The following is a 25,795-nucleotide window of genomic DNA, read 5'->3' as shown; positions in this document are numbered from 1 at the left end:
GTCAGTCAGGGCAACAAAACTGAAATGTTTCAAGAAGGATTAAAAAGTTCTTTTCCTGAGAAGTACATTGCAGACTTCACAGCTCAGCTGTTCAATGCATCTTTTATATTACGCACTGATATTTGTATCAATTTTATGGAGAACTTAAGAACATTTACAAGCTTTGAATTCCTTAGATAAGAAATTACAACAGAACATTTATACATTTAGAAAGAGGATTTTGCTGATCATTCTCTTAAAACAATAAATCTTAGAAATGGTCCTGACAATGGTTAGAAAGCCAGCAAATAAGTTAAAAGACAAAGGCATAAGATCTCCATAAAAATGTTTTTATTTTTATTTATTTTTTTTTAACGAATGAGGACTGCATTTGAAAAAAGGATTTACTCAAGCTTTTCAACTAAAGAAACAGCAAAACAACCCACCAATCCTTCCAAGTAACAGACACACAGAGGTATCCTGTTCCAGGACAAAAGATAGCTATCAAATGCATCTCCTTGCCTTCTTGCAATATTGGGAAGTTACAAGTTTTTAGTAATAGGCTAAAGAAAATTTGTCAAGAAATACTACTCTGAAGCAGCTGTCCCATGGCCTGTGTCTCCCCCTGTTTCTCAGTCTTCATCCTCATCTTTCGGTTTCTTCTTCTTCTTCTTCTTTTTCTCTGTATTCTGGAAACAAACAAACGTTGCTATGAATCAACTATAATGGAGAAGCAAAGCAACACAGGTAGCTAAGAAACAGAGCTCACTCAAAGCATCCTTGTAGCTGCCACGCTTCGCACAGCACAATTCAAGAGATGGAGCCTTCCTCTACTGCTAATAGACTTGATAGTTACAGCACAGTGAGGCCAGGGGGCAAGGGAAGTTGTGCTGTCTGTCACAACCACTGGCAGCTCAGCACTGTGGTCAGTGTACATCTGACAGTGTAGCTGCCCTAATCAAAGGAGAGAAAATTAAATCCGATGTTAAGAGCAGAATTTCAGAACTGAGAAATTAGTTTGGCTACAGCATCTACTCTGCTGCTGCTAGGAGACATCAAACAATGCTTCATCTATTCAGCAGGTACAGCCTCTGCTCTGCAGGAGCCCTAAACAACAGGGATGCCTGTGGATTAGCACCAAGGGACCTCTGTAGAAGAGGTATAAATAATGAAGACTAAAGCTGAGGGTGTGTTAAGGAAAGAAGAGGAAAGATTCTTGGTGCATGGATGCACTACCACCACAGATTTCCCAGACTTTATTTTGGAATGCAAATCTTCTTGGACTTTACAGTGACGGATATATATAATAAAAATAAAGTTGCTAAATAGTAAAACAGTTATTGTATGCCCTGAGTTACATAGGTAAGAATATTTTCCCCTCACTCCATGTACTTTGAAGGGAATTCATTCCCAAAAAGGGTGAAGCAGCTGTGGAATTCTGCCTCACCTCAACTGTGGGGCTGGTGGGTGGTTCCTCAGTCTGTGACTCCTCTTCATCAGCTTGCTTTTTCTTTTCCTTTTTCTTTTTCTTCTTTTTGACAGGTTCACCCTCATCTACATCTGCTTCTTCTTCTGTACCACAGAAGGAATAAAAGTGGCAGGTTGTCAGTTATTAGAAGCGTTTAAGGCAAAAGATAAAGCTTTCTAGGAGATGAGAGGATGCAATGAAAATATTAAGAAAGAACACAAAAAAAATACTCTTCCCCTTTACATATTTCCGTACCTATTTTTAATCTACTTCGCCCCTGCTTGCATAACTATTCCTTACTATTATCAAAACATGCAGCTACATAAGACAACTGACAGTGTGACAACACTATTCACCTGTCCTAGCACAAATAGCACTCCTATACGTTGCCTTCAACATTTAAAAAACAAGCTTGCATGTTTTATTTGCCTGCCAAATTATCAGGTACTCTTTCTGAAAACAGACTGTCCACAGTTAGGCAAATATTTTCATCGGCATCACAAGAGCACTGGAAGGACTCAACAATCCACATCAGAAGTGCATTCAGCCTGCAGTAGGTTGTTCTCCACTGATTCCCTTATCTTAGCATTGGAAATCTGCTACGAAGCAGATCAGCAATCTTTTCTTAACTGTTTAGACTGGCAAACACAAAGATCTCAATGCTGAACTGACATAAAACATTTAATGCAAGAGCAGAAACTCTGCCCTGGAAGACAGGAATTGAATTATTTATACAAGCTGAGAGGACTGTTAACCCAAGGAGAGATTTACTAATGCTCTCTTACATTTATTTTTCAGAACTATTCGTCGACAGCTGGCACATCTAATCACAGTGGTAGAGACACTATAATTTACCACCACTCATCTTTCTAAAATACATGCCATAGTCCTAGAAACCTCTCGGTAAAGAAAACAAGCAGAAATCACTAACCAGCTGACAGCTTATGCAGTAGCCAGGCTGTTACTTTAGTGTACCCAAGTTGAATTTATTTGCACAATTGATTCAGTGCTAGATACCAAATTTCTCAGTATGTAGTACTCATGAGTACATTCATAATATAGCAACCGTTGTCCTGCAGTAGCTGCAAAACCAAGATGCCAAAACTAGTAGCATTTGTGGTATGTGCAGCTGCTACCAGAGCTGTGAAGCAATTTTTTCAGTGAACTCCCCCCAAAAAAACAGAATCCATTTCCTTTGGAAAGCGTACTCACTTATCACTTACAAGAAGAACAAAAACAAAAACAGTGCTGTTATTTTTAAAACAAAAAAAAAAAAAAAAAACACCCAACCTCCTAACATTTTAATTATATTGTCACAAGTTTAGTTCCTCAGGGCAGCAATGCGATTATGAGTCAAAAATATACTTCAATCTTTGCCTCCAACATAACCTCCAGATATAGAACAGGCTTCATTGTAGAAAACTTCTAGACATTTCCACAGCAAAATACAGCTAGCTAACACACGCAGGTTTTTGACATTAAAAAAGTGACAGAAGCAAGCCAGCAAAGGATTCCAGATAAAAGAACTGGTATATATGACCTTAAGTGGATTCTGCCACACACATCATTCACAGTGAACAGTGTACAAGTGTAATGGATTAAAACCATGTAAGAATAAGTATCCTTACCTCCTTGTATAAGACACACACAAGTAAAAAGTGGCACAAATAAGTCATTACATTAAAGCTATACTGTACCAACAGTACACAAATCCCATTTCACTAGGCTATACATATTCACTCAGCAGGATTGGTAAGCTATGCATTTTCAAGCAAAACATTGGGTGGTACCCTGGAAAAAACTTGTTATTACTCTGTCTTCAAGTATGACACATCAGGCAGTGGAACTTGTCACAATTTACAACCACAGATAATGCACTGCACGCTCACAGGCACTGTCACTTCTCACAGCTGGCAGCAGACGCCTACAGGAAGATTTAAGTTGCTGCTTTCTAGCAAAGCTCATTGCAGGACTTCACATATCTGTACCTAGGCAGAATGAGGACAGAGGCTCCGAGGGTGCTGCTCTTCTCCCTGCAGATCTAACAGTTCTAAGTCACTCAAGCCTAGCTGGATTAATGATACACAGCAGTTGACAACAGCTGTGTATCATAACAACCATCAGGCACCAAGACACAACAGGCAGCACCCAGAAGAGCAGTTTGACTGACAGCCCTGCACAGCACTGGAAATCACTAGTAGTAGTTCCAGTCACCCATTTTCTACCAATCTTCTCCAAGTTTTTACATAACAGCGTCTAATGCACCCCCCCCTCCTTGTGATGCATACAGAATCAAGTCACACAGCCTATCGAAGACACCACCTCATAATGCTGCTGGCATTTAAGGCCTTGTGCCTTGCAGTGTTCCCTGTATTAATTTGTTTCTGTTTGCAACACCTTTTCAAGTGAGTAGCTGCTGCTATATTCTGACACTTCAGCTAAGCAGTTCACTGGGGGCACTGGCTGGCCCCATTAGTGGTATGCATTCTGTTTAACCACATCCAGTTTCAGACTCTAGCCACAAAAATAATTCCTTTCCCCTACCATTAACACAGATTTGTATTAGAAAACAACTTATTAAGTAACTTATTTCAGGCACTATCCTTCTGCTTGGTTTCCTTTTAGGTGTAAACGATGGTTTGAAGTCATGCCTCCCTCCTTAGTGCCCCCATTTGCAGTTCCTTTCCAAAGTACTGCCATGTATGCACTCCCAACGGGGAGACAGCAAACACCACACACCACACCTTGCAGTAACATTCTGTTTTCAGGATAGCACAATGCAAAATACTGTTCCCCCTTTGCTGTGAATAATAAAGTAATAGTCTGACAAATCACTTTTCAGTGACAACTTCCCATCTCATTCTTTACCTTCCTCACGTAATATGAACTGGATCACACTTATCTGGCTAAAGAATTCACCTTTTTCCTGAACATCTTTTCCACCAGCACCATTTACCATGCAGCTGCACAAACAGCAAAGGAAAGGAGGGGGCAGAGACTTCTTACACAACGTTGTGTCTGGATGTGTAATCTGACCAGAGAAAAGCCTAACAGAGCACTGCACCAGAAAAACCAGGGCCAAGAACAGCAGAAATGAAAGGCTTGTGCATATGCAAGTGGACATACAATATAAATCTCAATGCTGGGACCTCCTCTGTACTCTCCTGTGTACTGCAGAACTCACTGAACCACTCAACAAACTTCTTGGCTCACCACCACCCCCCCAGCACACTGTGCAAACATATCAACTGGAAAAAGAGCAAGGTCACCGTCTGTCTAGCCTGTGTCAGGAAAATCTGTGTACTTTGTTGGGTGGTCAAACAAGAACTTGCAAACTTAGTGACAGTGCTATTTTAAAGGGTACAGGAAGACAGGCTGAAAGGATGAGATCTGCATATAGTTGATAGGAGGTCAATAAGCTCTCTGGAACTGCTCCTCCCATAGTTTGAATCATCTGGCACACATTAGGAACATAGTTCTAATGCCCAAGTGTCCCAGTAAAATGACCCACTTGATACAGAGAACTGGAGTAAAAACAATAGCTGTGAACCATTGAAGGATGCCCTACTCTTTCAGTAAGGTTTTCTCAAGTTTTTGAAATTAAACAGAACAGATTTCAGCAGTTCACCAATACTCTAAACACTGTCTACAGCTCTAGTAATTCCTGGTAACTCAAGGATAACTGCTAAGCTCCAATCCCCTAAACTAAGAGGTAACAATGCTCCAAAAAGTAAAGCAAACGGAAGTTTTCCTCTATAAACACATGAACCACTGAATAAAAATAATCTTTTCATACTGTAAGAGGCCAGGCTGAAAATGATTGTAATATTTCACCTGCAAGGAGCTCACACCTACAAGATGTCAACACTTTGACAATGGAAGGGAGACCCAAGGGAACGATTCTGAGGCTACAGTAAGGGAAGTTACTTCAAAATATTACCAAAAGCAGTAGATGTGAAAACACCCACACTGTCCAAAAAGCAAATGGGCAACATTCAGGCATCCAAAGTACTCATTTGTCCTTGTTTCATTATAAGCACATGAAAACAAGCTGGGGCACACATCTCAACTTCACAATATAAAGGTTTCTCCCTCCAGTGAAACTTTAATTCTCAGCTAAATTTAGGTTCCTACAGGTTGCTCCATCCACGTACACTGACACCGTAAACCAACTATCAACCAGCATCTAGAAAGTTCACCTCAGTTTAAGCTGAGTGTTAAGAGGCTTATAGACAGCTACCATGATAGCCTACCTCCAACTTCTCTAGAGCACAACAGTACAGAGAAGGCAGAAAGGGAAGCTTTGACAGTCCCTGCCTCCATGCATGTGCAGTTGACAGAACTGGAAGCAGTTCAAGCTCAAGGTCTCACAAGAAGGACATAAAGTCCCAAGTTACTGGGTACTCCACTGATGTAGGAATGATTAGGTCAGCCATTTAGAGATGTTGGAAGTGGACAGAGGAGAAAAGATGGAAAATGTTGGCTGAAGTGAACCACCTTACAAAAAACAGAGTGCTTTGTAGTTAAAGTCCAGAACCTTTCTTCACACAGTATCTCAGAGAAGTAAAGAACAAGTGTGGCCGCAGCCATTTTAGCTCACCAGGGATTAACTGTTCACATATCATGAATTCAGAGTGAAACTTCCAACTTTGAGTTCTAATGTTCTATGTTTACATGTTGAAACACTTCCTTGCATAATGAAACAGTATTCTTTGACGAAAATGTAAGAAGAATGAGTAGAGATTTTACTTTTCGAAGTGTTCTTCTATCCTTACAACTGTTTAAGGCTATTATCATTAACACATTATGTCATAACTGAGGAGAGTAACCAGGTATAGTGGCTGGTTGTCAGTGTTAAATCCCGCTGCACGATGCATGCAGCAATATGCCAGCACCACAGCTGCAGCAACTAACCTTTCATCTCCGCTTTGAACTTCTTTGCTTTCACAGCAACCCCTTCCTCCTGTTCTTCCACCTCCTGTATTTTTTTTCTCTTTGAAACAGCAGGAAGCGTGGAGTCACCAGACGGGTCATATACTTTTACTTCACTGTAATAAAAGAAGCAAGATGGTTTAAGTAACAAAGGAGAGCTAGCCCCCAAGGTAAGATACTGCAGTTGTACAGTAGCTTTCAGGTACAACCTCTCAAAAACATTAGCGAATCAATCCTTCTCAGCTAGCAAAGCATCTACACGCAGTCGGGTCCTTTCTTCATCACATGAATTGTTCATCAATCAGTAATCGTCACTACAGGAGATACCCCCATGAAATACAACTATCTGATCTGAACAGAAGATAGCAGTTCTGATTTGTATCTGTTTGAGACTCTACAGATACAGAGCATTTAAATCACCCCTTTGATCTCTTTGCAGCTGAAAGCCTTCCTATGGCAGCTGGATAGTTACCAGCACATGGCTCCCTAAAATTTGGGGTCCATACGAGTGTATCCTAAGGGTAACAGACATACAGGATTAAGAGTAGCTTAGTTTTTGCTTTTTCTGCACTGCCTCTCCACCATTACATTCAAGAGAACACAAGTCAAAAGGAAAGGTAATGGTTAACCTCTGTATCACTGACTTGATAAGACAGACAGGTGAATACTTAATCTTATTGAAACTCCCTCTTAACTCCCTCTTCCTTAATATCGTATGCTCCTTTGCTCAGCCTCAAACTTTTGTAAAGGGTGCAGAGAACCAGCTGCTCTGAAACCAGTGCTCTTCATTCAGAACCTTTTCAAGGGCAGTTGAATCATCTAATATCTATAAAGCAGTTTTTTTTTCTGACTCATTGAGAATCACTACTCAAGGAGAAAGGAATTTTAAAACAGTAACCCTACACTATTCTCCCCCAGCCATATTCTAAGCACTTCTGTAACATAGGAATTTGAGGTAGCTACCTTGCACAAGTTACAAATAAAACTGAGACTAGTGATTAGACTAGGAAGTATGTGGTAATGGTAATAGTGCCATCAATTGCTCCTCTAAGCACCACAGATTTTTCTTATGGCTATGACCACTGCATATGGCTTTGCAGAAACTGATTACATAGCCTCTTGAAAACACTGGATTCTGTTTCAGTTAAACCCAGGAAAGAGCTCAGTGGCTTCCTTGTCATTGTCAAAATCCTACTAATAAATAAATAAAAAAAAAATCAGCAAATAAACATGACGATGCGTAACACTCCCTTGCATCTTTTTCTAGAAAGCATAAGAACACTTGGCTTGAACCTCATCTCTGCAAGCTACCTGACAACAAGCTTCTGAAACGTTACTTTGATGTAGCTAATTCACGCTGAATCTGTAGTTCCTTACAAGACTAGGAGATTCTTGCCAGTGTCCTTAGAACATTAGCTTAACCCTTTATACAATCTCCATAAAGCAGTAGTACCGTGACTCTACTACAATGGTAACGATAATTGGACAGACGCCTCAGTCAGTGTATAGGCACTAGACTCTTGTTACAAAGTAGTTCTAACTTTCACAGGAATTCAACCCACTCCTAAAAAAAGCAAACAAACGAAAAAACATTCAGCAGTTCCAGAATTCAGTATTGCCTTGAATGCATGAAATGAGCATTTTATGTCTTCCCCTTCTAAACAGCCAGGCTAAGCCGTACAGCAAGGTATTATCTTCAGCATCTCTTCTCCCCAAGCCTAGACATGTTTGCAGAGCATGCCTAACAGTAGGAACATGTCTCAGCAAAACTTCAAAACTCCCCATTTCAAAAGACGAAAAGCCTTCATGTCGTCTCCTCTCCTCCCTAAGCTACTGCCTCCTTATACACCCTGATGCTTCATTCACTGACACATGGTTGTCCTTTCAAAAGCTACTCCAGAAATCACAGCCATCACTACACTTGGAGATGCTGAGCACATGGAAATGCAAGTTACAGCCAGCCTTGAGAAAGATGCTTGTTTGGAGACTGCAGATAGGTGCAAAAGTGTTATTTTTTCTAACAGAACTAGCACCAAACCCTATTTCTGCAGAGCATGTGCCTTCTGCACACCAAAAATTTACCGGAATGAGAAGGCCAAGTTAAGCGAGATACCTGCCAACAAATTCAGTGGAAAAACCCAGGTGTCACAGCTCAGATTAACAACATGCTCCAACCCTTAGACATTCAGCCATCTCAGCTGCAATTTAGAGTCATTTAAAGCACCAGAAACTGCTCTATTGCTTAAGATAGAATATTATTATATATGGGACTTGAGCTTTGTTCAAAACTTTTTTTTTTCCTAAGAATAATACTAAGTAGGTTTGTAGGGCAGCTTCAAAACGTGTCGAAGAAATTTAAATTTTGATTTTCTCAAAATTAACTTATTCAGACTTGCATTAAATAAAGCTGCTACATATTAACTCCCCAGCTATTCAACTTCTGAGGCTGATGCTGATAGTATCTAACTCTGCTTGTTATCTGATAACATCAGTAATTTACTACTAGAAAATCAGGACTGTTTCACCAGTTCACTGGCTTTACAACTGTAAAATGCAGGAACATAGAAATTCCAATTAGTGATGGGACTTGTTATCAGTGTTTAAGAGCAAAGAACACGTTTTCTGGATCTCAAGGCAATCCAGCCCACAACCAAAAAGCTTCTCAGGAATAAAAATACAAAGAGTTATTTACACTCAGCCAAACTGGAAAAAGAAAAGAAAAAACATTCACCTCTTGTTTTGATACTTGTCTGTCCTGGCCAAGGCTTTTCCAGTGCCACTTATTCTTCTTATCTAAAATAAAAATTTAGAAGTGAAAAACAAATTACTCATAATGAAAACAATTCACAACACAAGTTTCACAACCTTTGAAGGGAATTAAAACATTGAAAGATAAGCGGCTTTTATTGGTCAGGCTCTGGCGTAACTATGAGTCTTACACCTGGAAGTAGCATAATGACAGGGAGGTAACCAGGGTGAAAAAGGCATGTGTCTCTCTAATATGGCTCTTCAAGAAGCCAATGCAATTAAAGGGCATCTAGTACAGGATTGAACATATCACAGCCACATGCATCATACCTCTAAATTCACAAGACCAACTCAAATTTGTGCACTTTTTTTTTTATAGCAAGGATAATCACATGTCAGGGCAGGTATCACACTATACCTGGCATATAGCCAACCTTAAAACCACAACACAGGCTCAAAACTTGATTTGGATTAAATTTGCAACTGTCAGGTGATCACCTGGTGCTTTGGTATTAACAAACCTGTCTCCATGCTTCTGTTTCCATGGGAAGTATTGCCTCTCATGAAATGCTCAGAGGAGTAGGCAAGTTTTTCTGGATTCTTTTTTTTTTTCTATGCTAGCAATGCCAGCACTACAGCATTAGCATCGGATCTTCTAGCTTAGAAGACTGCACCCAGTCGTAGCTTGCAAGATCACATGCAGAAGGCACACCAGCTAAAAGAGGGAAAGTGAACCCGACATTGTTCCAGCATGCTGTGCCAATGGCAACAGATGAAACAGCACGTAAAGAGAGGCAAGACATGTATTAGGTGATGGGATGGTAATGCAGCAATTTGCATCTTCTCTGCTGTAAATAACATCTTGCTTTGGCTGCTGAATACTAAACATCCCGTGTTCATTTTGGGGAACAACACGATACCAAAGACCTTTTTTCTAAGGGGGAAAGGAAGAAGCTATGAAGTAACAATATACCTTTACAACTAATACAGAGATACAGTAGATCGTAAGTATATGATTTTACTTTATCAGAATCAAGACTTTTCAGTATAACGTATTTGAAGACAGGCACATAAACAAGAAAAAATGATACAAAAGGATGCAACAAGCTTACAAACCCTACTGCTCCAGCCAAGGCTGGGAGAGACTACAGAAATACAATGACACTAGCAAAGACTCTGAAAGCAGTTTATCAAAAAATATGATAGAAACTTAAGAGGTATAGGAGACAGATTTTTCAAGAATGTCAGCTTGATGCAGTCCTCTACTGTACTTACCCCCCTCTCTTCCAAATGCCTCAGTCTCGTTTCTACTTTTAATCTGTTCTCAGCTCCCATTTCAGCACTTGTATCCTCTCCAAGGGCATCATAACGAATAGTTAAGGCAGTCTTAGCTGCCAGCATTCGAGAAATCTGTGCAAGGCCAAAATATTAAATGCTAAGACTGAACATAAGGGGATGATTCACTCTGATCTAGAAACCATACCCACAAACAGAAGAACAAAGCAACCATTTACTAGCAGTGTTTAATCAAAAAAAAAAAAAAAAGCATATTCTTCAACACTGAAATACTGTTAATTTAACACCGTATTTTCTTCGTAAGGGAGTAACATCCAAACCTAGCAAATCACACCGTCACCCTGACGTGTTAAAATACCTAAGCACTTTAAAGCAAGCCACGAAAGTTACTACCTTTAGCAAACTGTACACATTTGATTTTTAAGCAAGACTAAAACCTGTCACGGCTTACATAGTTTACTATCACATAGAAGGAAGTAGTAACATACACATTGAGAAAACTAATGTTACATCACAACTTAATAGGAATGCATCTGTTGTTACTTGGTTATGTTGATGGACAACCCCATTCCCCTTTCCCAATAAGAACAAATGACACCCAAAGATTCGTGGGACAGTGGCACTTTCCACATAATCACAAAGCACAAGAGAGCAGGCCATGGAAAGCATCTCAATGGGAAGCTCAAGCAATCAGACTTACATGCTTCAAAAAAGCCAACCCTGTAAACTGTTCTGCAACTCACCTTTCCTTTGTTTTTAGCAGTGGTTTGTCCCACCAGAGAAGCATGATAGATAAGGCCAAATTTAGGTGTGTCCCGCTTCGTCTTCAGTGCTCTGAAGAGTGCCTTCTCAGCACCCAGTATCTGAACCGTTGAAGCTGGATGTTTTGCCAGATTCAAGAGGGAACCTAGAAAGAGGTGGCACAGAGTGATTTTTCAGGTGAGCAGCTAAACAAGCAGGATGCTAGACTCCTAAAGCATTCAAAAGCAGCAAGCTCAGAGCCATCTGTTTCTCTAAGGGCTGCTTCACGCTCATTTCCTGAAGGACAGGTAAGCCATTTCAATCTTTCATGCTTAAATTAACTATCTTGGTGCAATTTCAGCAATAGAAGTCTAACTCAATAAAACACTGTCCTGGCAGCAATAATGCATTAACCACACAACTGAAGCATAGATGACCCAAAATAAGGCTGCTAATTTGAGATGGTCTGACTGTAAAAGCTTAAAGCCAGCTTTTCATTATCTTATGTCAATAGTTACTGGACTATCAGCAGGGAGCTCAGTGTCTCAGAAGAGGTAGTGACTTAAGTTGCCCTCATATTCCAAAGAGAACTCAGGCCAACCAAGAACTACATCATCACAGACTACTACCAAACCAAGTTCATGCTGGTATTCTCAAGACTCCTCAAGAACCACGTTCCTTTTAACAAGAGGTGCTCATCAGGGCCTTGCATAATGCTTTTAGCTGACAAGCTCCTCAAAGAAAACCTCTGATTAGGTCAGCTAAGCCAGTATGACCCACCTGCGTGAGCAATTAGCCTTGCTCCAACCAGTTCACCCACCATGACAGTGAGATTAGGAGCGATGGCCATCATTCTGTTCTTCAGGTAGTCATACAGCTGTGTCCGATACTCGGAGATTTCAATCACCTGGCAAAGACAGAGGTTGGTTACAGGAATCAGTATTAGCTGACAGACAAATCTAAGAGGTAAATGTATTGAAAGAAGAAGTGCTGAGAATTCTAACCAATGAGGCTAATGGCGCAAACTGCAGACAGACAAGAACCACAGTAATAGAAAGCTTTATATAGGGCATATTCCCAGAGCAGAGCTCTGTCCACGAAGTACATTGGATCAGTATTGCTCATTCCTCTATACAACTTATTTTCTCAGCAAAGCTCCTGACAAAGCAGCTGACAACATGCCAAAGACAGCGAAGCAGAACAAGAATTCTTAGTAAGGACATTTTCTTTAGGACAAAACCTTTGGAACATTTAGTTTTCACATAAATCTTTGCCACCATTCTCTTGAAATAGGATAAATGCTCTGTACTTCTCCTATACAAATACACACAATTAGAACACACAAAAAAGTAGCCCAGTGTAGACCAAGAACAGGAACTCACTACTCCTAACCCTGCCACTCCCTGGTAAAGTCACAATTGGCACCACTGAAGTCAGAAGGAATTCACAGGCAGTACAAATGAAAGCAGGATAGGGCTCTTAATTCTTTTTGGACTTCAGTGTTCTGCTTTTAACCCAGGGTTTATGACTTAACTTCAAAACTGACAGGTTAGAAAGAGGCTGTACATTACCATTCTTCCAAGGGCTTACAAAAAACGCTGACATCAAAATCCCACTCAAAAGTAAGACTACCACGTTCAGAAGACTTCATGCAGGTACCAGCAGTCTGAGATGGCTCAGATGAGGTAGTGACTGTGCACCCTCATGTTTGTACATCAGGAAAGCAACAATATAGGAATCATCACTGCCATCATAACTGTATTAGAAAGGCCTGGGAAAATCTCTCCTTGGCAGAAGAGGCTCTAATATTGTTAACTAACATCGAGTTCCTACTGCTACTCACATACATGCACATACCTGATCACAGAGATGGATTATGTTGTTTATATCTTCTTCTGATACTTCTGTCCCCATGGAAATCTCAGCAGCAGCTTTCACATCCTCTTCGATCTCCTCTGGTAGGATGTCAGAAACATCAGAGGAGGCAAAGTTTCTTCTGTCTCCTGCAGGGGACAAATGAAAGCATGTTTGCACTGGGGGCAAGATGAACAAGTACAAAAAGAACAGAGACAAAGATAAAAGGCCAAAATAACAGTGAGTCAAGTCTGCCATCATCTTATTCTAAAGTCCCAAAACGTGCTAATGCTCAGACTCTGTTTATACTATCTGAGAATGGTTAGAAAGATTAAATTTGGAACTAGAAAAAAAGACTTTGTTTTGTGACACTAAACACTTCACCTTTTCAGTAGCTGATGGCTGCAAAATTTTCAGTCAAGATTAACAAAGGAAGAATACCAGGAAGCAAGCAGTCATTTACAACTCACCAGGCCTAAGTAATTCTTCCTACAATCAGAAAAAAAAAAGTTCCCTTAAAACCACAAGTTTTTCTCTTAACTGCAAAATTCTTATTAAAAGAAAAATTTATGCAACATACATGCCTAAGAGGAAAAGTGAGGGTCCGAAATAATGTATTCACTATTCTTTCTGTTATAATGAAAAAATATAGCAGCTGTAGTCTCAGAGAACAGCCACAAAGAGGTAGTGACTCTCTTGACATCAGTATTTGGCAGCTAATTTCCAAAATGATGTGCTAATTGTGACTGTAAGAATTGGCGGTCCATGAAAAACTGGCTGGTCATTTGCTACTGATTTTCTATTAAGCTTCAGAATTCTAAGTTGCATCAAGATACAGACAGCATATGCTACTTTTCTACCAGCCCAGTTCTTGATAGCAGGATTGTGTATGTGATCATGACTCGCTGGATGAGCGAGCGGCTGGTCTACAAATCCCTGTCATAATGCATTGTATACTAACATGAAACATACTTCAGGCTCATGCCTCCTTATTACTTACCCACTTTCCGCACACATTTACAGTACGTTAGGTTATCTGTGATGATTTTACCCAGCTCAGGGAAGTGCCAACCATACCATTCCCTACAGCGCATAATATAGTTATTCAGTTCTTTGTCCAAGTCATCAAGAAGTGCTAAGAGAAAGAAGAATGGACTTCTATTACTTGAATGTAATCTAAACATGGAAAACTCTTATATCAACAAATTTAAATAATGTAAAGGGCAGTAACAAAAGTATTTTATCCTTATGAAGACTTTCTGGAATGAAACACAAGCTGCAGTATGTTAGAAGTCCTAACTCTTCAGAGAGCTGCATAATCTTAGGCACAATATTGTAGAAATATTAGAATTCCCCTGAGTGCAGCCTGAAAGTTTCATCACTGGGACCATCTTGGACAACAGACTCCTGCAACAGCTGTAAAGCACATTCTCCCGGAAGGAGGGCAGGAGCTAGCGTGACTTTTCCTCTTAGTGCCACCCACACAAGACTGATGCAAAAATCATCCATCTAATAAACTTTATAGAAAAAGCCTGTAATTGTAAGAAACTGATCTTGTATTCAGTTACTTGACTGTAATAAGCCCTTTAATTGCCTTTATAAATATATCCAACAAATCCAACGGGCTCACCAGTTACCAGATATGACCGATAACTGGATTTACGACATCGGTGTAACACCCACAGCATATATCGCTACAGAGCCCTGAGGCTAAAATATTTCCCGCTAACATAATACCAACATTCCCATCTGTTGTCTCAGTGGTAGTGACGAAGGAGCTGAATTAAATCATTACTTTCAGCTTAACTATGTTTCATCATTGACAACAGTCTGGGAATTAATATTCCAAACAGGATTCCTCACTACTACCTCACAGCAAGTATGCTGATCACAATGTTGATGTCAAGGTAAAATGAGGAATAGGCTTTCCTAACTGTGTTTAGGATTTCAGTCTTTTCCATTACGAAATCAAGGACATGAAATACAGCATTAAATACTGCAGTGTTTTGTTTTTTATATATCTAACGTAAGAGTGTCTCCACATTACCCTCTATGCAAGCTACCACCAAAATGAAGACTCAAGAAATTCTGACTGTGGGGCCCTGACACTCTCCCAAAATTACTCAGAGGCAAGGCATGTTGGAAAGCAAAGTCCTCAGAGGGCTGAACACTGCCTGCTAATCTCCATGCTAAGAAAATGGACATCAGTTTACTGTATCACCCTAACAGTGTCTCTGCTTGTGGCAAACCCTATTAAGGAAACAAACCTTAAGCCTAGCTGAACACAATTACCCAATTTACTGACAAATGCTAGGAGGAAATTGACAGCAATACTTTTCTGTAACCATTGTAAAGAAGTCAGCTATCTTAAGCTGAATCCATGAATAATTTAAGCTGTAAATATACTTACAAATTGCCTGGACGATCATGGTATCTACTTTGTCTGGGCTGAATTTCAACTTGTATCGGGAAAGGCTGGGGAAGACAAAAGTACAGTTTCATCTGCCTCCTGACATCCCACCGCAAAGCATGCCCTGCTTGTTCCTATTTTACAGGAGTATGGCTGCCCATACATTCATTCAATTTTATCTCACTGACCACTCTCACCTGTGACCAGTGGCGAAGTCCAGCTGACACATGCTTTCACAACAGCTGTGACATCTGTACATGCACACATGCTACAAACAAGGTGAAAGGGAAAACTAAGGCTATCTTTACCACATGCACCAGTGAACGCCAACACTAAGGCAGGTTATTTCCTGATGTTGGTTTCTTTCTGCATGGTTCCCCACAAAAGCTATCTGTCAACAGCACTTCTGGTTCTGCAGTGGTTGGAGGTGATCCACAAAATGCTACTGACCCAGCAGCAAATACCAGCAATGCTAGTAAGAGAAGAAACTTGCTAGAACAGATAGATTCTCACTGTTTGGAAAAGCCTATTTGCATTTGGCTTTCCATGTATGTTTAAAAGTTTTCAGTATACTACTGAAGCATGATAACACTGAGGACTTCCATCTTCAAAGTACTTTTTCAATATTAATGACTATTTTCAAGGCATCCTAACAGCAAAAAATCCATTCTTAAAGAATTAGCTACACCAAAACATGTAAGAATATTAAAAGCTACTCATGAATGTTTGACCCTGTGCTGATCCAACAGTCCTGTATTTAACTAATTCTCCACTAATCCTAACAAGATAACGATGCAGAGAGGGGAAAGACATTATATAACGTATATATGACAGTGTAAATTAGCAAATCACATTCTTCCTGTCTCTAAGTGGCAGCAGAGTTTTAAACAAACCATACATGGCTTGTTTTAATGGTTGAAACTGCTACAGAGACATTTCAAACAAAATCCTATAGTAAACAACAAGCAAAAGGAAGCTATCAACTGACTTTGGGTGAGGTTGATGGGTTTCCTTAGAGTGTAAGTGTAAACCTTTATAAAACAAGACTCCAGATACAAAGGCATAGTGACTTAGAGTGAATATTAGGCCATGCCATGCACTCAGACACTTCAAGTATAACATGGCTAAGGACAAAGGAGTGGAGAAAACATGGGACGAAATAAAGGTGTTCTAGGAACTCACCTGTGTGCGAGACCCAGACACATCGCTGCCATCTCTCGAGAAGGAAGGCCTGTAATAAGCCCTTCAATCTGTGAACGGATTCCTCTCATCAGCTCTGTAACCATTGGGCTGTGTATACAACTCAAATTCAACTTATCCTGCAGAGTAGAAATTAATGATCCAAGTCAATGATGACAACTGCATTCCTCTAAAGTCCTTCTTCCAGTAGCCTTATCTTAGTAAAATCAGCTTTCCCACTCCCATCCTATGGTCACTCAACAGGTCCAGTCTTCTCTGATGCTCAAGGCAGTGATACTCTCAGTTCTCTACACTGTAACAATCACACAATTTGAAGGGGAAATTTACAGTTAAGGCTCTGTTATGTAGACACCGGAAATGAAGACCAAAGATTTTGCAGTTTATTAAGAGTTTGGCTACAGAGAGAAAATTCAAAGATAGAGTGTTCAGATTTTCAGGTTTTGGGATCTTTTTCAGAGCACAAAACGGAGTAATTATTTCACTGTCCTTGGCAATATTCACTTCAACATGGAATCCTACTCCTTTTGCATCCTACACCAATCTCCTAAGACATGATGAGAACAGGGTCAGAATAAAAGTCTTTGGAACAGGCAACATTCAAACACAAGACAGAAATCTAGGATTTGACACCTAGGAGATAGCAGAGAAAGCAGACCACCTCTACTGTACTTCTTCCTTCCTCTGGTAGACAGGAACTGAAGGACACGTTTGATCACAAGGATTAGCTATCTTCCATATCACAAACAAAACATCAGCAACATGTTCCATTATTAACAACTTTAAAATCTCTGGAATCCGTCTGTAAGATTTCAGTAGCATGAGACAAAAGAAAAATGGCAGTCATTTATCACCTTTATGACACCCCCAAGTTTGGCATCTGCTACAGCTAACTGTTCATGAGCATCTTTTGCCACTATCTTCTTCAGAATTTTCTTCAAGTTCTTGCTGAGCTTGCCTTCTACAAGAGCTGTGGATGCTGTAGAAAAAGAGAAGACCGAAGATGTAGTTTCTTTCCCCTCCTAAAACCTGTAACAATAGGACCTCTAGCTTAGTGCTTTTATTTTGACTGCCCACCATAGCTCTAGTCTGAGTTGCAGTACTACTTTACCATGAAATAGCTAAAATCAATAGAAGAAAATTGTATCCTTGCCCTTTTGAAGGCCCAAATCAAGAACCCTTCTCCCAGTTGCCTCACCTTTCTCCACGTCCTTTCAGTTTTAGTTCTTTCAATTTTAAGGAATTTTACATGTACATCGTATACTTTAGCTATAGGTTTCACATTTCAGAAAGCAAGGTTTTAAGAGAACATTTTTTGTGTGATTTAATTAACCAACCATTTTCCAGGTCCCTTAATCCACCGCCACAGTAACTTAAATTGAGTAACAGCTTATTTGCATCCTCTGATGATGATAACCATCCATCAATGTCCAACAAAGAACAACGCCAAGCACACTGACTGGGAAGTCAGACACAGACCCTTTTAATACACACCATGCAGACTAAAGAGTTTTAAAGGGACTTTTTTGTACTCAAGTATTAATAGATCTGTAAAAGCTTTACAATCCCACACAATGTATTTTAAGATGGCACTTATACAACTCTCTCTGCAGGTCAGCTTTGTGCTCCACTGAACTGTGATTGATGTAACATCTTCACCATAGTATATATAGCAGAAGCCAATGATTCTTGACTTCCAGAACCTTAATGAAATGTAAGGGTAAAAATCTAAGTGCTGTGTTCAGATTCCTCCTTCCTCTCATCCGTTCTATAATGGAGATAAGTCATGAAGCTTTCAAGCTAACCAATAATTCCTAAGCCAGTTAAAACAAGCAGATCATTTTCCCTTCAAAATAAATGTGACATAAGTAGTCTGAGTAATCTCCCCCCTTTCCCAAATAAACCACAAACTCTACTACTTCACTTCAGTTTTACTTTTTTTTTTTTTTTTTTTTTTTAAATCCTGACTACACGATCTGAACCTAAAACTAAGAAAAAGCAACATATTCCAAAAAAACATGCCAGGTAGAGAAAAACATACAGCAGCTTCAATCTCAGCCATTTTACTTGTGTGTATAGCATCTCCGTTTTTAAACTGCTTCCTTACCTTCCATCATAAGCTATCCCTGCTACATCTGAATATGAAGATCCTTTCTTTGATAGTGTGATGTTAAACATACACTTACAGAAGTCATACAGTAACAGTGAATTCAGCAGTAATAATCATGCCATCCCTGAACGATTAGCTGGCTCTTTTATCATTTGTGTTCAAACCAGTCTGCAGTGTCAAGTTATTTGAGTGCTTAAAGAGTAAAAAAAGTGAAGGCCTTATATTCAATAAACTGCTGAAATTCATTAAAGTGCAATACAAGCATTTTTTGCAAGAAAAAAACAGGCACAACATGTCCATAAAACAAGAGCATTTGTAATATATGTACTCTGATATCTGTCTGTTGTCTCAGTGGTAGTGACGAAATGTTGACTTGTATCACTTACATTCAGTTCCAACAAGAATCCATCATTGACAACAGACTACATACATCAGTCCAACTTCTACATGATGCTCATCAGGAAACTACTTGGGCAATAATGGTAATAAAAAAAAACAAACTTCATTATGTCTCTGCTACACTACAGACTGAGTGGATGACATCAAAACAACAAAAACAGTTGCCTTTGGGAAAAAAAAAAAAAGTATGAACTAAAAACTAAGCAAAGGAAAAACAGAGCAAGAACAGAGGCAAGTAATGAATGAACTAGTGTGGTGGGTTTGGTTTTGGTAAGAACAGCATTAACTCTCACTTACCAGCAAGAGCTTCTGTTGTGTCCTGAAACTTCTCAAAGTGTTTCAGCTTTACTCTACAGAAGAAAAAAATACACGTGTAAACAAATGTACATAAAAGAAATGCTAGAATTAACTTTTTTTCTCCTGTCACCACTACTGCAGTCTTACAGACAAGACAGGAACTGTAAAAGAACAAGAAATCAATATCCAGACCCTCAAAAAAGGAGGGAGAGCAATGGAGAGCAAAACCTGCTGATTAACTCCAAACCTGATGTAACTTTTCAGCTGCGTCCCATAAGCTTGTTTTCAAGGAGGAATTTTGATTTAGTATTTCTATTTAAGATGAACACAATCAGAAAACCTAAGCCACTTTTTCATTTGTAGTTCATAATTAAGGACAGATACCAACCATCTGATTTTCAAGACAGCAGCACCCTGATTAAGTAGGTGTCACTGCTGACTGATGATACTATCTTCCCACTCATCTTCAAAAGGGAACCTTCTGCCTCTGCGAGCAGCCCAGATTTAACTTGTTTTTCGACCAAATACACTTTCAAAGACATTAAAAGTGAACTCATGCATTGCCCGTGAATCCTCAAATCCTCCCTTGTAATTAATTATATGTTAGAACACAAGTTTTGAGTTGAGCTTAAAACAAACAACTAGCAAACAGAAAATTCTTTCATGCCCAAACTGCTGACTGGAGCCAAAATCATATGAACGGCGTTTAAATATACTGTGCCAGCTCCTTAGGCTCAAGTTCCTTCTCCCCCTCACATAATCTGTGGTGTTGATACCTAGAGCTAAGGTTAAGAAGCTATCACAATCCAGTAAATTCCTTGTCAGGGACAGGCATTTGACTAATCCAGTTCTGATTAACCACTGCTCTTTGTGAGTCAAGTATCTGCAAAAGCAGCAAGGTCACAGATAAAGCTGAATGCTACAGCTAAGAACTCAAGCCCAACAAAAGCTCCAGGCTTATTTTGGTGCCTTTTCATAAACACACGAAATACAGTATCGGAAATACTGAATCGGAGCACAGATCCATTAGAAGCCACATCCTCTCTAGCGAGGGGCCAAGATGATGTTTCCAAGACAAGACTAACAACACTACAAACTGACGGATGTGGGATATTCTGTCCTCTCCTCTAAATACTCCTCCAGAGCAGGGTAAATCTGAAACGCAAGGCATAGCTTGTTCAGAGGTATCTGTTCTAACCAGAGCTGGTTAGAAGTTTTCCAGTAAAAACACCCTATACGGACTTGGCAGGAATTCACCATTGTTCCCAATCTCAGAATGATTTGCTAGAAAGGCCAGCTTGGTCACCACACACCGCAACCCCCCGTGCAGCTGCTCAGCGGCACTAACAGTCACTGATGGTATTGGCAACAAGACTAACCCTCGATTTACAGGATTCACATGCTATTAGTTTCAGATGGATTAAACCTTTTTTTTTTTTTATTTATTTCAATAATTTCCTGTGAGCACAAAAACCTTATTTCAGCCAGTTTCAGCATTACAAACTCACATATTCTTGTCAAAACATTCAAATCGCCCCACAATACTGTTTAGCTTTTTGCTTCAGTGGTATATAGTAATAGCTTCTGCGGCTAAATTACACTGCAAGTTGAAAAACAAATATATGTTTCTTTCACTCACTCTGATATTGCACCTAAAGTTTGTCTCAGTATCTAATTTCACATTACTGTTGCTCACACCTTTTAAGTTTTAAAATACTGAAAAATGAAAATCAATACTTCTTTATGAACCTCAGATATGCAGAACTACACAGGCAGTCGCGTCCTTCCAAAAGCTAAGCTGCCACCCCCACATAAGGCTGCTTACATTTTGTTTGCTTTTTCAGGAGTTTCAAATTCTTTCCATAAACTGTCAACTTCTTGGAGCTTTTTCTCATTAAGAACCTGTAGACAAAACAAAAACAAAACAACACAGTTATATTTAAAGCACTTCTGAACAATTTTCAGACCTGCATTCAGCACAGAAGACCTGAAACAGATTTATAGCATACCCAACTGCTGGAAGTTAATTCAACAGATTCAGTTAATTCAACCATGATTTCCAGTTTCACCATTCTCTCTCAGCAACTTTACCTTTATAATTCCATCCAGCATACAACAATATTTACAGCATTGAATTTACTTTCAACTGCATTACAGAAGTTGCTCAATAATGGCTGGGTTCTTCTGAACCCGCACCATCAAAGCAAAGCCCTCTCCTTGTTTATCAAAACCAGGATTGCTCTACCACCTACAAGACTCATTCACAACCCCAGTGACCCAAAACCAAACCTGCCTCTGCTCTGGGAAAATACAAACATGTCTGGGACACCTCACAGGAAGGAGTGATCCCACAAGTTATTGTCATGAATTTGAGCTAACTCAAGGAAGAAAGAGGGATGTCTCTAGATAGATGACTTTTTCACCACAGCTCAGTAATCAAATGAGCCAAAATTTACTTAAGAGGCTGCAATGGCTTAATCCCAGCTCTGGTCAAAGGGGATCTCCTTTCAGTCTATTAAACAGCAGGAGAATAACAATTACAGTCCTAGATCCTACACACATTTCATAAAATGCCAAGTGTACTGCAAATTCCTAGAAAAGTGCTCAGGGGAACAACATGGGCAAGATCCTTACAACATTATGTTCTTTAATACCTCAGTCAAAAATATTGTGGTTTTGTTGCTGCAACTTAGATCCAACACAACTGCAATTTGATTAAGTGCAGTGCAAAAAATCCTTCCAGGGATTACAAGATTCTGCTCCCTTGCAGATTTTTGAACACAGATCAAAGAAAACCATATTTTTTAAACTGAATTAGTAGTTGAGCAAGTAAACACAGTAACTCATCTCTCACAGGACATTGAAGCACTAAAAGACCTTTGGGCAAATCTTCCTTTGCCCAGCCTGTTGACTCCTTGCTACAGTTTGTCCTTTCTATCCCGAAGATGACCGAATTGTCACCTTCTATGAACAGACGTGGACACACAGAGAAAAATATATACAAGCTGCTAAACTGAGGTTGCTAGCATATAAAAATTATGGCTGCCTACAGACATTTTATGCACCACATGATAGCAAGACTCATTGGGAAGAGCCCTCTGAGATCCACAACATGGTTATACCATTTTCCCTTTCTCTTTAGACTCTTTGTTTCTTCGATAGGAGCAACACCAATGACAGAATAGCTGAGACCTACCCTGTTTTGAGAGGAAAACAGCACTTGACCACCAAAACATAAAGGTAGAGCAGTTATGCTAGCTATGGATACCTGTGGGTACTGCTGAAAATCGGAGTGGGCGACCACAACTATTTCTAGAGTTTCAGAAGCCCAAATTCCATCCAGCCCTCAAATAATTAAAAAGTAAACAAAACAGCAGCAGCAACTATCTCTAGAGGCTGCTTTAAAAACGAAAAATGCAAACTGAAGCTAAACTCTACAGGGAATACTTTGATAGAGGATGGATGTACAAATATAACTACATAAATTTGCAACTACTGTGTCTCAGAAAAGAGAGCTCTCGCTGCCCTGCAGACCTGCAGTGTGGCTATGACTCTCCATATCTGGCATTAGCACTGCAAACAGAACGAGAATGGAAAAACAACGCCTGTCTCAAAACATGTATTTTAATAAAATACTGTGTATGCTCAGATCCAGCAGACGGTTCCCAGCTCTATCGCTATCTAAGCTAGGTACCATTTGCAGTCCGCTCTCTCAGACAGGAAGTGTTTAAAGCCTGCTTGTGAACTCTGCTGCTTGCTGCCTGGTGCCCTCTAGCTGCCTCGCACACGCACCACAGCCAGGCACCATGCCCCAGCTGCTGACATCTGCACCCGTCTGCTACTGCAGCACTTCTGCAGAACTTCTGCATTTCTCTTTGCGCATCTCTCTCCTCTTACCATTGCTTTATGCCGACTTTGGCTTCACTGATTATAATACGGGCTGTTTTCAGCCCCTCCTGTAAAGGCACAGAAAAGAACCACAAAACATCCCAAGTTGGATGGGGTCAGAAGGGTCACTGAGTCCAGCTCCTGGCTCCACACAAGAGCAAACAGAAATCTGACCATGTGTCTAAGAGAGTTGTCCAAGCGCTCCTTGAGCTCCAGCAGTCTCAATGCCGTGACCACGGCCCTGAGGAGCCTGTCCCAGTGCCCGACCACCCTCTGGGCGCAGAACCTTTCCCTAACCCCCAGCCTGACCCTCCCCTGTCCCAGCTCCATGCCATTCCTTCAGGTCCTATTGCTGGTCACTAGAGAGCAGAGCTCAGCGCCTGCCCCTCCGCTCCCCTCGTGAGGGAGCTGCAGGCCGCCATGAGGCCTCCCCTCAGCCTGCTCTGCTCGGGGCTGAGCAAACCAAGGGACCTCAGGTGCTCCTCACACGCCCCAACCCACGGCCCCTTCGCCGCCCGCTCCGCCGTTCTCCCGCGTGGCCACGCGGGTGGCCGAGCCGAGCCGAGCCAGGCCGGGCCGCACGGCCGCCCCCGACCCCTCCCGTCTGGGCGCAGGACCCCGCCCGCGGCTCGCCCCCCGGCAGCTGCCCGCACCTTGAAGATGGCGTACCCGGCGGCGGTCTCGAACAGCACCAGCATGCTGCCGGCTGCCGGCTGGCTACTGGCGGCGCGGCCACGTGCGCGAGCAGCGCGGGCCCGAACCGCGGCCTGAGCGGGAGCGCGGCGGAAGGGGCGGGGCGAGGCGGGGCGGGGGCAGCGGCCCCGCCGGAACCGCTCCCGCCGGCGGGGGAAGCGCCGCGCGCGCCCGCGAGACACGTGGCGGGCGGGAGCGCGCGCGGCGCCGCTGCCCCCTAGCGGCTGCGGAGCGCCGGCAGCGGGCCCTGTACGCGCTGTAACCAAACCACGTCCAGGAACTCGTTACCACAGAGGTGGCATTCAGCTAAAAGGGCAATTTCCAGGTTCTCTCTACTTCTAAAGCACTGCTTCAGTACTGCTGGCTCAGGGAGGCCCTTAGAACATGGTATTCATCCTTTTTACCAGCACTAACCCCTCCCAAGCACCTGCGCTGCTATTATGAGATTACAGATCAGTTGTAGGTTGAAGGTCAGCTTTAGGAAAGCTGTTTTCGACAGACCGGAGAGCCTTTGTGCAGCATAGGTAGGCCAATGGGTTTAAAAATACTACACCATTTGCCTCTTGAACTGCATGCACAGCTGTGGAGAAGGAAGTTAAACTCCCATCTGAATTACTAGAGGCAAATGATAATTGATTTCAGCTGTTTGACATTACTTACAAATGAGAGAAATTAGAGAAGTGATACTACACCTGAGAATTAAGCGAGGTTATTAAAGGAAGTAATGCAGGCTTGGTGGTGGCTGTAGGAGCAAGAAGGGCTTTGGGCTTTTTGGGGAAGGGACTTAGGTAGTTTTTGTTTGTTTTTAAGTGTTATTTTTATTTTTAAACGTGTTCTCTGTTGTGTTTAGGTTGCTAAAAAATGAAACTATGAATTCTGTTGACGTGCCTGTGTCTTATGGGCTGAACAGAGACCAGTTTTGCAGGTACTGCACCAATACGGTTTGTACCCTGGGGACGTAACATATCTGTAACCACAGTGAGTAAGAAGGGGCAGAGAGTCAGCATTGTGGGTACTTAGCATGCATGCAGATTTCATTGTTGTGCTTTTACGTTATATATAGGGATAGGTAACTGAACCCCAGGTCATGGGAGCTTTAGTTGTTATTACTGACTGTACTGTACGGAACAACAAGTAAATCTAAGAATTATGCTTAAGTTTCATGATAGTGTCTGAGGCTGTAGTGATATCACTGTAAGGCCACTCTTCTGCTTTTAAACCTGGCTTCATTTGTGAGTAGCAACCATGTTTATAATAATATTAAGTATGTCCTTTTCAATTCACTTAGTACTGTATGTTGTTTTAAAGCCCTTAAATGGTTTGCTTTGTTGGTTTCTATAGTGTTTTTGAACTCATAATTTGCTTTTACTGTCAGCTTGGTGTAGTATTAACAAATTTGGCTTTCCTGCCTGCTAGGCTGTAGAGAGAAGTCATCTTAATTTTATAACTTTGTATAGTGTGTGTTTTCTGACTTTTTTTTCTTATTTCTGATTGAGTTTAGTAGTTCTACTTAAAATTAATTCACACAAGTTTAAACATTGCGTAGTGCTTCACTGGCTAACAAAGGTGCATCTCCTGACGCTGTCACACTTGCAGCATGTCTTTCAGTCAGGGAGGCACAGCAGCGCTGAAACAAAGTGCAGCTGCTCCAGTGGCTGCTGTTACAGAAGAACCCAGTAAATGGAGATTGAAGGCCATGTGGCTCGATGTGCTCTGCCCAGCGAAAAAAAGCTAACCTACCTAGCGGTCACGCATCTCCTCTTTCTGCGGAGCTATTTTACAG

General features: G+C 41.0%; 1 protein-coding gene and 4 non-coding genes across 5 annotated transcripts; all 5 read right to left on the bottom strand.

Annotated features, from left to right (window-relative positions):
* Nucleotides 1-273: 273 nt before the first annotated feature.
* On the bottom strand, nucleotides 274-24,087 carry NOP58 (NOP58 ribonucleoprotein). Its single transcript, XM_032190469.1, has 15 exons — nucleotides 23,973-24,087; nucleotides 21,257-21,333; nucleotides 19,432-19,484; nucleotides 17,480-17,604; nucleotides 16,611-16,747; nucleotides 15,429-15,493; nucleotides 14,019-14,153; nucleotides 13,022-13,167; nucleotides 11,945-12,071; nucleotides 11,167-11,330; nucleotides 10,403-10,537; nucleotides 9,111-9,172; nucleotides 6,362-6,495; nucleotides 1,427-1,551; nucleotides 274-668 (listed from the first exon to the last, which is right to left on the bottom strand). Exons 1-15 carry the CDS (start codon nucleotides 24,015-24,017, stop codon nucleotides 612-614), a joined length of 1,587 nt encoding a protein of 528 aa, XP_032046360.1. The 5' UTR covers nucleotides 24,018-24,087; the 3' UTR covers nucleotides 274-611.
* Nucleotides 11,705-11,790, bottom strand: LOC116491014. The gene has a single exon (XR_004253450.1). It is a non-coding gene; the product is annotated as a small nucleolar RNA SNORD11 (small nucleolar RNA).
* Nucleotides 12,834-12,917, bottom strand: LOC116491015. The gene has a single exon (XR_004253451.1). It is a non-coding gene; the product is annotated as a small nucleolar RNA SNORD11B (small nucleolar RNA).
* On the bottom strand, nucleotides 14,764-14,851 carry LOC116491019. Its single transcript, XR_004253455.1, has one exon. It is a non-coding gene; the product is annotated as a small nucleolar RNA SNORD70 (small nucleolar RNA).
* On the bottom strand, nucleotides 19,072-19,160 carry LOC116491018. Its single transcript, XR_004253454.1, has one exon. It is a non-coding gene; the product is annotated as a small nucleolar RNA SNORD70 (small nucleolar RNA).
* Nucleotides 24,088-25,795: the final 1,708 nt, after the last annotated feature.

This window comes from Aythya fuligula, chromosome 6, assembly GCF_009819795.1.
Source record: "Aythya fuligula isolate bAytFul2 chromosome 6, bAytFul2.pri, whole genome shotgun sequence".
Lineage (NCBI taxonomy): Eukaryota > Metazoa > Chordata > Aves > Anseriformes > Anatidae > Aythya > Aythya fuligula.
This window is presented reverse-complemented; position numbering and strand designations above follow the sequence as displayed.

Excerpts from the sequence above, each read along its gene's own strand:
- NOP58 (XM_032190469.1), bottom strand. The coding sequence starts at position 24,017 with ATGCTGGTGCTGTTCGAGACCGCCGCCGGGTACGCCATCTTCAAG. Across the intron at positions 12,072-13,021 it reads TAATCCATCTCTGTGATCAG|GTGATTGAAATCTCCGAGTA; the intron begins GTATGTGCATGT and ends TGTCTTTGCCAG. Across the intron at positions 669-1,426 it reads CCACCAGCCCCACAGTTGAG|AATACAGAGAAAAAGAAGAA; the intron begins GTGAGGCAGAAT and ends GTTTGTTTCCAG.